Consider the following 12,251-nt stretch of genomic DNA (forward strand, 5'->3'; position numbering starts at 1 on the left):
GAGTGCCAACGCTTAGAAATAACTAACTAACCTCTACGACTAGTGTTGAATTTCTAGTGTCCTGCCCACTTCTACCTGTTCATCAATCCATTACCCTTCTACGCCAGTCTCCCCTTTACGTGAGATCTATTCTTCCGTATTGTTTTTAGTACCTGGGTTTCTAAGTGGTCCATAATGTTGCCCCACAGAATACGAGGGGTCATTAAGACTATCACTTAAAATTAACGTTATAGCGCACAAAGTGAATCAATATTCACTTAAATTCAGACTTTCTGAAAACATTTTGTGGCTCAAATGGTCTAAGTTAAAATATTTATTAATATTAGAAAGGAATGCAATAACTATACAATGTTACATAATATAAAGTTACAAAATATAATTGGGCTTGCGTTGAGTAATCTGATTTTGAAGGAATGTCTTAACACTGAGCACTTTGAACAGAAAAATAAGTTTTCATCTTATTTCTTTTTAAAATCACAACAGTAATTAGAGCAGCAATCATTACAATAATTAATACGACTCCTGTAGTAACAGCAACAGGCCACCAATGAAAAGAACTGCTAGAAATGTTCCCATTTTGACCAGAATCAGAACTGCTGTCGCTGTTCTTTTCTGTCTCTGATGTATTCAAACTTTCTTCTAACATTTCTTCTTCACCCCCATGTTTATCTTCTGTTCTGCGACTATGATTTTTTTTATTAATTCCAAAAGTTGCAGCAGCAATATTGAAACCTGAGGAAATCCCACCGGCTTCATCTCTTGCTTTCATGGCAAAATAAATTGTCCAGGCCTCTGAGTCATTTCCTCGTAATACCTCAGGAACTGTAATCGTTACAAGGGTGTTCTCACCAGGTGGAGGAGGGTATGGCGAGTTATAGTAAACGTCACTAATATTTTCTCCATTTTCAAAGTTTGCAATGAGCTCTTCCTGATTTTTGCTCGCTCGAATCTCTAAAGAGGAAACTAAAAAGAAAGAAATATTTTAATTAAGAAATTTAAACTAAGGTTATAATTTGCATTTATTTTGAAAACATTTCTAAGGAGAAAAGTAGAATAATAAAATTGAAACAAACTTCCCCAGTTTTAAAATTTATATCCTTGTGTTACATCTGTTACATATCACTAATGTCAGAAATTCGAAAGAAATGGTCATGAATTCTAATAAAAATTAGTTTTTTTTTTCTGTAATATATCAGGAAGAGTAAAAGAGTACCCTTGATATGGTGGTAAGAAATCAAAATGCCAGACCTCTCAAGAAGGCATTAGCTGGCAAGAAGACTTCATGACAACAAGCAATGAGATGAAAAAAAGGGGGTATACAAATGGATACGCAGTTTTAAGTCAGAGGAGAGTTCATCTTGTGAAAGGATTTTCTAAGTATTGAAGGGCTGAGAAACTTCACCGGATATCGTGAATACTACTTTAAAAAGGACGAAATTTTTCAATTTTATTTTGCATATATTGTTAATAAAAATATTGAGCTTTTTATTGTAGTTATTAATTAAAGTTGAGTGCACACACTGTTATTTCGATTTCTTTATTAATTTTTTAGCGAAAAGGAGGATTATCGCGTCGGTTCATTATAAACGGCGTGTCACTTTTTAAATTTTTAATAGTCACTTTTTAAATAGTTGCCACTAAATATTATCGCTCTGTACTATATTTAAAGAAATTAAATAATGAAGAATCTGCATGAATGTATGTATTTTTCTCGCATTGTGAAATGCGATGGTACCTAGAGCCGTCAAATTTTGAATAACGTAATCCTTACCCGAATGTGGGCACCAGTAAGCCCGAATTCTGAATTTGTTTTATTATCTATTTCCTATTTTGTAAAACTTTAACGAATTTTTGATTAACAAACGTAACGATTTCAAAGCGGGCAACGGCATTGTGATATTGCTGCCGAATTGAATTTTATGTGGTTTAAGTGCGAAGAAAATTATACTTAATAAATAAAGGTAACACACAAAACGTTATAAAAAGCCCTTTTGGGAGTAATATATAATCTGGAAGCTTCCAGATTTTTTTTATTACTTTAAAATTGCGAAGTCATCTTTCTGTTCTCACAGTGCAACCTCTTATCTCTAATCTTTATTAAGTTTTATTATATATATATATATATATATATATATTTTAAACTTCATCTTTAACTAAATCATAATTTCGACTAAGGTACAACTCGCTATTTGATTTATATGCTTTATTTCAAATTTTTAGGTCAGTCAGTGAAACTTTATATAACTAAGTTAAAATTTAATATACTAATTAAAAATTAAATTCCACAGATGCCTTTTAATACAGATCAGAGTTACTGAAAAGATTAAGAAAATATAATGTATAGGAAAACATAAGAGAACAATATTTGACAAATGCAAAATTTAATTATATTTAGTTATTTTGCAGCATTACTAGAATTAGAGGGCTGTCATGGTCTTAAGATACTGTGAAGGATTACATAATGTTACAAATTTTGTATTTAGATAGCTAATTTTAGTAGAATTATAATTAGAATTGTTTTATTTCCTCATGCAATGTAGCGCGAGACAATTTTTAAGAAAAAGCTATGCAAGGAAAGTAAAAGTACAGGAGCACGTGCATTTAACATTGAATAAACGGATATCCCGGTAATTTGTTTTGAAATTTAATAAATGTAATTCACCACTATGTTAGTTGTAACCGTAATTGCACTGCTTTTACACTGTTGTTCCAGAAATCTCGAGAAGTATAAAATGCTAGGAACTATCTCGCGCGGTCGGTTGAAAACTATTTAAAGCCCGGAGCGAGACCCCTCAGTTCAGTTGTTGTTTAGTTTATACTATTGGGATTTATTTAGTTCCGCGTGAACTGAGATATCTGAATTAGCTTTCTCTTTAGGTAATACTTTGCATTGCGTTGTATTTTAACGTTTTTAGTAATTTAGGTATAACTACCGATTATAGTGAGTGATATTGTGACCACTTGGGCGAATATCTTTGAAGAAAATTCAAGCGTTCTAATATATTTCTTTTGATAAGAATAAATTTTATTAACCTTTTATCGGACTTGTGCATTCAATCTATTACGAACCCGTATGCACGCAGCAATACTTTTGTTTCAAAAATTAAGATATTTAAAGCAAGACATTTTCTTTCAACAACGAAATACATTTTTATAACGCATACTATGAAACGAACGACTCATACACACTTTTGTCTCTATTTCCGTTAGAAGATAAATAAAATTTCTTTCTTTTTTGTCCAGATGTATTTTTAAATATATTTGTAGAAAAATATATCTAATTTAATTTAGGAACTTACATGTCATTATGAAAACTTTTTCCAGTATAATGATCATGATCGAGTCGACAATCTCTTAGTATATTGGCCAGAAAACGCAGAAAATCAGTCAGAAGCGTGCCTTTCTTATAGAAATTATATTTACTGAAATTCTGGGACAGTATACTAAGTGTCCTAGGATGATCCTGAGCAAAATTTCTAAATTTTCAGACTTTAAGAGTTCAATTTCAGCAAAACGTTCATCAACTGACAACTGAATTTGTATTTTACACTTACTCCTAATGCTTTCTCATTCATTTCAACTTTTTCTAATGCTTTCTCATATCTAGTGCGTAATTTAAATTAGGCACTAAAAACGAAAGCATTAGGAATGAGCATTAGAAAAAGCAGTTTATGCTGATAACAAAATAATACCCAGATTTTGAAAACATTTAAACTTTTCAAACGTGTTTCGAAAGCTTCTCAAAAAGTAGTGATGTTGTGTATTTTGTCAAATAGGAAAATATAGGAAGGAAAAATTTGCCTAAAAGCATTAATATATTATGAAATATACAAAAATGTTTTCGTAGGAATTTAATAATGGATATTTATTTTGTATTTTGAATCCTGATACAGTACTGAATTAAATAAATTGTTTCTTAAATTCATCGCACCTTTAATATCAATTAATTGCTTAAACAAGCATCGGTAAACTATGATGTTTAGATGGGAGAATGTAAATAAACTTCTCGTATTTTTAAATGGGAAAGAAGAAAAATGTCATACCTTGACCGGCGTCCATATCGTTCCCCGGAGCGGTGAACTGCAGTGTCACTTTATCTTCATTCTTTGAAAATTTGAAAATAGATATGACAGTCAAATCCGTAATATCACCGGGGGGTATAACATCTCCAGCATCTTCTTTCCATGCCTGCACTCGAAAAGCTCCAGCATTGGAGACACGATCAAATTTTTTTGCAGCCTCATAATTTTCTCCTGTCTCATTTGCAGTCTCATTTTTTTCAGTTATTTCAAAATCCTCAGGAAGGAATTCTCCTACTGGTGTGTCCTTAGATCTTCCTTTAGAACATGATAAAGAAAAAAAAAATGGTATGAATTTTATGAAAATATGATACTTATTAGTAATAAGCAAACATAGCCAAGTCAAACATTTTATCCATGAACTTGCTGATGTAATACTGTATGATGTAATCAAAAGGAGACGGCAAACACTCTTTCAATGCAATGTTATGTTAAAAAATGTATTAAATGATGTTAGCAAATTCATTGGACAGAATCTTTACGTACAGAAGATATATAATTTTAAAGGCATAATTTTTGCAAAAATGATAGCCATTCAGAGCACACACGAAGGCAACACTTCTTTGTTTCCAGAAAATTATAAATAATTACAGTTCAGTTGCGCGTATTAATGATAAGCAAAACTATAGGCATTCTATTCCACTTGTAACACAAGCGGCATACAATTTTTCAAATAATTGCGTGACTATGTATCTCTTAAACAACCTGTGGAAGGCCGATGGTTCCAGTTTAAAAGAAAATTAGACAGACTTTTAGATTGTCATAATTTTGATTGTATTGCTGCATGCATATCGTTTCGTAATAGATTGAATGCACACAGAACGGATGATAGCTTGATAAAACTTATTTTACCAGAAGAAACGATTCGCAGTTCTGGAACTTTCCACAAAAATTACCTTACAGCTCTTCACAGTATCACAGAGTACTATTAGCAGTACTAAGGACGTTAACTTAACTACTAAGGACGTTAAACACAACGCAATGCAAACCGCATCTAAACAGAGAAGCTAAGAAGGATATCTAAATACTCCGAATTTAGCTATGAACTAAATGTTAACAACTAAGAAACTGATGCTGTATCCTGTCTTACATAGTTTTCCCCCGACCGCCTAGAGAATTTTCTAGTACTTCTCGAAATTACTGGAGGGCATATGAGGGCCGGATACGGTTACAGTTGCATAGAGGATCAATTACAGTTATTCAGCTACGATACTCATTGCAGTTAAACAGGGACAGGACCGAAATGTTGTCATATGGTCGCCAGGTTTGGCGACTTTGAGTGATTTTTCGCAAAATTTGGCAAAAAAAGTAGCCGTTAGAAGCACTGCCAGCTTGGCGATATCTCGCCAAATTAGCAAGATAGCCATTTACTCAATGTTAACTAAACTTGCCCCTGAATTCTTAATTTACCGGCAGAGCATTTTCTTTTTCATGTTACATTATACAAAAAATTCAACGTTAAACAACCATTCCTTTCTTTCAGTTACATTATACAGATAAAATATAATTCTTCACATATATAAATATTTACATATAATTGCACTAAAATTATCCATATACCTACACAATTCGTAAGAACATGACGCTTCTAGTAAAAAGTAATGAAAATTAAAAATTTTATATGGGTGCTCAGTAAAGGACGTTTAGTTAGTCTCAATTTATTTAATATATATATTTTTTAAAAGTTGATTTGTAATATGCATAATTGGCTCGAAATTTATTAAAATTATGTGGCTTAAATGCATTTTACTTAACAGCGAAACTCTGATTTTTAGTGATCGGAAAATCTACATTTTATTTGATAAAAGGTTTCGAAATGACTTCAGAGGAGAATTTAAATTATGAATGAGAAATGAAATCCATCCTTTATGCTTCTCTTTTGAAAAACTTTCAGAATATTGGAGTTTTATAAATTTGTATTCGAAAACTGATATAGGTTGCTGACTTTAGAAACAGTCTTACTTAATCCTAAGTGATTAGTAGAAAATTTTATTTAATGGCAGAGTTAACTTTATTTTGTAAAGTTATACACATATGATACACTGACATAAACACATAACTTTAATAGTGTAAAGTTGGCTTGACTTTTTTGTTTTCCCTAACTCTGTTATAAAAATTATTCTTTTTTTAAGGGGGCGGGGATGAGTTTCTTCTATGCGCTTAGTGAAAATTAGTATGTTTTATATTTTAATTAAGTTTTGTATGTTTTTTTAGTAAAAATGTGGCGGTACTAGAATTTCCGAAATATGCCCCATTGTCTAGAAGTCTACCTATTTGATTCATTCCTTAAAACAGTAGAACTTTCGATTAATGACCAATAATTCACAGTATATTTAATCTTTATAAAACGTCCTGCATGATCATTAATAAAGAGTTGTTTGAGTGAGTAGTAGAGGTCTTTAATAATGCTCCTCACAATTTAAAATTGCAGTTATGCTAAAATATTCTTAATAATTTGGCTGCAAATTTTACGATTTCATATGTGTAGTTTTGCATAAAATTAATACAGGAAAATATTTTCTACTTTTCTCACAAAATATGCCAATGTATTTCTTCATTACAGTACACTGACATAAATTAATAACTATTTTAAATAAAACATTTAAGCTTTTATGTTTTATGACCGTTTTATGTTTATAATGATAATAATAATGATGATGATGATGATCATGATGATAATGATAATTGATTACCTTTTCGGATTGGCATTGCTGGAGCAGCAGATGCTTTGCTTCCAGTTTTAAGCCTTGCTTGACCATCATTTGTAACTCTTGCAATTACAGCATAACGGCCGTTTCCGTTGAAATAAGTGAAATAACCAGAGTAGATTCCATCATCCTCCGTTGCATCCGCTCCTGAGTATAATATATTTTTTATAACTTTTATGAATAATACTGCAGATAAGTTACTACTTGGATGGTAAATAATTCTGTGAAGATAAAGGTATATCTTGAAAATCTGTAATGATTAATTCTGAAAATACGAAACTTATACCTACAGCTTTCAACAAAGTATTATAAAAATCAATGTTATTATTTTTTTTTTTTTTAAATGCAATCGATTTAGAAATGTATAACTGTTAAAAATATCGTTGAATCACTGCAGGTATGCGGTCAAAAAGGTAACCGACAACGATATTTAATGATATAGCTTAATTCTGTATCTTTAAAAAATCAAAATTATGATACATTCTATAGTAGCTCATTTTTGGACTAGGATCAAAGTTTGAGACTATAAATAACTGAATTTTGTGAAACAATTTATAACTCAGTTAAACAAAAGTTTACTTTCATATATAAAAATATGTAAATAATTAAAAGTAACCATTAATGTCAGCGGAATGCCGCCCAGACGGTATAGTGGGTAGGGGAGCCTGACTGCGATACCGAAGGGCCTGCGTTCGAATCCCGGAGAAGGCATGGTTGTAACTGTCCGTCCTTCATAGGAGGCAATGGTGGCCCACCTATCAGGTGCCTCCATAATAAAGAGACCACCACATCTGGCCTTAGTATAGATTAATGGACTTTGTTACAAAACTGTAACTGTTCACAATCTGACATTAGAAAAAAAAAAAAAAAATGTCAGCTGTACTGATTGATAGTTTAGCTTCAAAGCATAGATTGCGAACTTAGTTAAATTATCGAGGAAGAGCTTTCATTAAAACAATATTGTATATTTTAATTTCTTTTCAATGTTAATCTTAATTTGTGTTCAGTAATTATTATCTTTCATCTAACGTAACAAGATCAAATTCTAAGCTCAGTTTTAATTACAGTAATGACCTTATTTCTTAATGTGCTTGTAAGAAAATAATTTAAAATATATTTTCTGATCATAACTTTTGAGATTTAACTTAAGTGCTTATTAAAGGAAAAGGGATTATTTCCCAGAAGGTTACTGAATGTTTGCTACTGATCGAAATTTTAAAAGTTTGTTTCAAGAAATTTGACGTTTCTTAAAGAAGTATCTTCTCTCAATTTTAATGCAGATTCCTCTTAATCTAAGAGAATTCTTATTTCTAACCAATTTTTATCAGCAGGTTGTATTGCCATAATAATCCCTTTTAAACTAGGTTAAAGCCCCCCCACCTAAATTTTGTTGTAGGCAGTTGGTAAAAACAAAGAGCATTTTCGTGTGTATTCAGTTTCTTGAATGTGGTTAAAATGATTCCTTAGATATTTAAATTTCTATGTGAATGGATGATCAATATAGTGAAGAATTTTCACCGTCAAAAAACATACCTTTTTTTTTTTTTTTTTTTTTTCAATATGCAGGATGTTTGCTTTTCTTTTGGCAAGCAGTGTTCGTAACTGACTCAGCGTCGGGATAATCAGATTGTCGACTTTCTTTACTTTGTTTTTACTCGTTTTCCTACTTTCTTTCTTTTCTTCTTCCTCTTCTTTTCTTTTTTTCTTTTTGTTTTAACGAAAAGCAGTTTTTTCTAATTCTTAGCTTTGCGAAGTCGTGACTCTAGGGACCCATGTGGATTAGTTAAAGTTTTAAACAATCTTCATGCCTGACGGCAATTTTGCGATATTCCACCCATCAACATCTGGGCTAGTTACCTAGTTAAGTGCGGAATTTCAGAGCAGCGGAAAAATTTTTAAGAAGTAATTTTTGTGTACGCCGAGAATTTCTTCGAGTCCGAGATATTAAAGAGTAAATAAGCATGAAGTCTCGAATTTTACGGAAGACAAAATGGCTACTGTATTGCTAGCGACATAACACCACGACGACGAAAATTCTTACGGCGAAGAAACTGCAGCTCTAATATGAAAAGCGGACTTAGTCCTCATTAGGGTTTCCTTTATTCATTAGATGTTTTTCTTCATCCTTTCCTGAAGTGATTCGAACTACCAAAATTTACCTTCTGCATTTTTCCGGCCAGCGATTTTTGATAGCAAGACATGAGTAAGCAGAAAAGGGATTGACATTTACTACTGCTAACAAATGACTACTGCTAACAGACTATTCCCAAAACGGGGAAAAGTTAGAGCACGATAATTACGATTATAACTGAAACACATAAAAAATTTCATATACCAATGCTGAAAAGACAAATGATTATACATAGTTCTGTAACGCGCGGCTACACCTTTTGTGCGGATAACAGCAATTTGGGAAGTAATTAGATGAGCTACTGAAAGCTAGATGGGGATACGGTCGCTAAGCAATCCTGCAGTTTCGATCGTGAATCCATCACAGACCAATGTGATGAGTCCAGAAAGTAAAAAGGCCGTTGCAACTCGTTCTATAGATGCTCTAAAAGATTCATATCTTAGAGGCCAGTTGAGTAATTCCATCCTTTCTGCTGTACTTTTGAATCACTTCTGTGCAACGTATGAATCATGGGGGGGGGGGCGCATTACTCGCTTAAACAAGACATCGTTCTACAGGAACAACAAGCACCTAAAGGTGTGTAGATGATCCTCTTGTAAGGTTCATTTGCTTATCTTCCTAAGTGACAATTATAAGTGTAGTAAGTTCTCGTAGTAACTACATTGAAGTACCCTTTATCAAACGCTTTAAATTTACAATGCGTCAACTCGACGCTAACAAACTACGCCTCCCTTGGGCGGTAATTGAAATTTTAACGAGAAAATTAGTGACCTTAAAATCATTTAGGTTTAGGATGTTAGGATCCTCTTTCCATTCGTAAGGAACCTTTACGTTATTTTTGTTAACAAACAGATAAAACAAAAATACCTTTACGTTATTTTTGTTTTATCTTTACTCCCACTTTCTTCTAAACAAAGACACTGCGGGACAAATGTGATCCCAGTTCTAGGAGAACGAGGAACAATAAGTATATCTTACGATATGAGGTGGTGTATGTGACTATTGAATCAAAGAGTGTGAATAGTTTCTCTGATTCCATTCAAATTTTTTGACTGAGCTGTCAGGCAGAAAAAGCGATGTTTAGTAAATAAAGCTAAAATACCAAATAAAAAAATTAGCTGTCTTTTTAAGAAAATAGAACACCGACATCATAAACTGAGAAATCACTGAAAAGGAAGTGCATGGTAACCCTTAACACTCTATTGGGAATTCTTCTTGTTAAGTCACTGATATGGGAATCCGAAATGCTAATGACCAGAGAATATATTACAATCGATGGAATATAGTCAAATCAAAACATGTGAAATGATAAGTACATGAGAACGCATAGTTGTCATTGTCCAGTGTATAGGAAAATAAAATAATAAATCATGAGTAGTGTTTATAATTAACATTGAGCGATAACGTCTGTAAACAAGTTAGATTTTATTTACAAATGATCAACTGGATGTGAAAGTTCTCTTAATATATTCTAGCCACATCAGAGTTTTTTTTTAAAAATTAGTTCAATTGTTCGTTTCTTTTGGCAGATGTGACAATGTTATCTCGCTTTCTTTTGTGATTAATCATTTAGTTTTCACATGTTTTTGTTTCTCATCTTTTAATCATTATTGAATCAGTTACCGTATATACCCGCGTATAAGTCGAGATATTTTAGACAAAAAAAAAAGACTTCAAAGTGGGGGGAGGGGTCGACTTATACGCGGGGCCATAAAAAATTAAAAGAATCGGAAGTTCAAAAATTTCTTTATATAATGCAGTTGTTTTCTTCCCGCACTCAAATTGGACGACTTATTAAATAAGTCACTTACTTGAAGTAATTTCATGACTTAAATTATGTGACGAACTAATTATAGAGTCCCTCTGAAATTATTATAAAATCATTTAAAAAATGTTGTATTAGCAGCAACGAACTAGACGGCACGGAAGATGATGCTGTTTTTGAAAGTGAAAATGACGACGAAGGCTCTAGTAGTGATTGTAACAATACAGAGTTCGAGACTGAATCTCAGATGATTTTGAATAAATGTAGTACTTAAAAAAATTTTTTTCGAAGTTTCTCGATCGATTTCGGAAGTGGGGGGTCGACTTATACGCGGGTTTCTTATTTTCTACAAATTTTTTATGTCGAAGTGGGGGGGGTCGACTTATACGCGGTATCGACTTATACGCGGGTATATACGGTATAATGAACTGCTGGCTACAGCGAGTCGAACTTCCGGGCTCTTTAAATTCGTCATTGCGATGTTCAACTGTGGTAAAACATTCACCACTTTCAAAATAGTAAAGCCATCGTTCGAAGAGTAGGACTCAAAAAACGGGCCAAATGTGATCAAAAGTTTTTATTTATCGATAAAAACTTGTTTTTTAAAATTTTCTCTATATTATCTCTAGGGTTTTTAGTAGCTAGATTTTATTGTTATCATTACTTTTAAATATATGGAATCAGATGTAGTTTTTGAAAGCAAATTAATGTTAGAAAACTTTTCTTGCTAATACAGCAGAAAAAAATTATTTTCGTAATTTTTGTCGTGTTCGAAATGCATTTATTACACAATAAAACTTTCAGGAAAATCTTCAAAAGTTTACGTTTAATATAACTATAGTATTCCGGATCATTCTCTCCTCTACTTTTCGATTTCAGATCTTATCCTGTAATCCAAAATCATTTTCACTCTGCTAGAAAAAATGAGCCTTATTTCTTTACATGATCAACCAGAAAGGTTTAGAGAAATGTTAATCATATTTATGTTTTATTGGAAAGCAATAAAATGAAAAGAAAACCTGCTTTCAGCTAATTACAGCCAACTCGGTTTATAAATATTCAGATAACAAATTTTGACGAAATTTGTACTTCCAACTTTCTGAAAAATTCTCGGCATTATCTTGCAGACATTAATTATTAGTTAATTAACATACATAATAAAGAAAATAATTGTCATACCTACTCCATTGTCATGTAATTCAATATCGACTGGGGATCCCATCGGTCTTTCAATAGTAGCTAGAACTGTGGCCCCGATAACAGCCATATAGCCTTTCTTCACTTCGGCGTAAACTTTGGCATAAGCTGGGAATTGCAACTGAATTTCATTCATCCAGGAGCGAACTCGAATAGGCTGATCTCGTACATCCTTCGGTTCAGATGTGACTGCAAAATTCACCTGTATCGAGGAATCTCCTCTTCTGCGAATTATTGCTTCCCATTTACCTGCCTGAAAAAGCAACAATTTTTTTTATTTAAATTCAACGGACTATGTAGCTTTCAACTCAGATTATGATCAGAATTAAAGTAAATTTGAATCATTACTGTTAAGCAGTAGACATGGACTA

At 32.4% G+C, this 12,251-nt stretch overlaps 1 protein-coding gene across 2 annotated transcripts in view; it reads right to left on the reverse strand.

Moving 5' to 3' along the window:
- Positions 1 to 298: 298 nt before the first annotated feature.
- Positions 299 to 12,251, reverse strand: part of LOC118190825 (calcium-activated chloride channel regulator 1-like) — a 55,167-nt gene continuing 43,214 nt past the window's right edge. For both annotated transcript variants that reach the window (XM_035361606.2, XM_085808708.1), the window contains 4 exons: positions 11,863 to 12,133; positions 6,773 to 6,934; positions 4,044 to 4,337; positions 299 to 963 (listed from right to left, as the gene is read on the reverse strand). In XM_035361606.2, coding sequence (XP_035217497.1) covers positions 419 to 963; positions 4,044 to 4,337; positions 6,773 to 6,934; positions 11,863 to 12,133 — 1,272 coding nt within the window. In that variant the 3' untranslated portion in view covers positions 299 to 418. The remainder of the gene's footprint in view (positions 964 to 4,043; positions 4,338 to 6,772; positions 6,935 to 11,862; positions 12,134 to 12,251) is intronic.

The sequence above is a fragment of the Stegodyphus dumicola genome, chromosome X1 (genome assembly GCF_044657685.1).
Source record: "Stegodyphus dumicola isolate Sdum_Otavi_A_Nest chromosome X1, ASM4465768v1".
NCBI classification, from domain to species: domain Eukaryota; kingdom Metazoa; phylum Arthropoda; class Arachnida; order Araneae; family Eresidae; genus Stegodyphus; species Stegodyphus dumicola.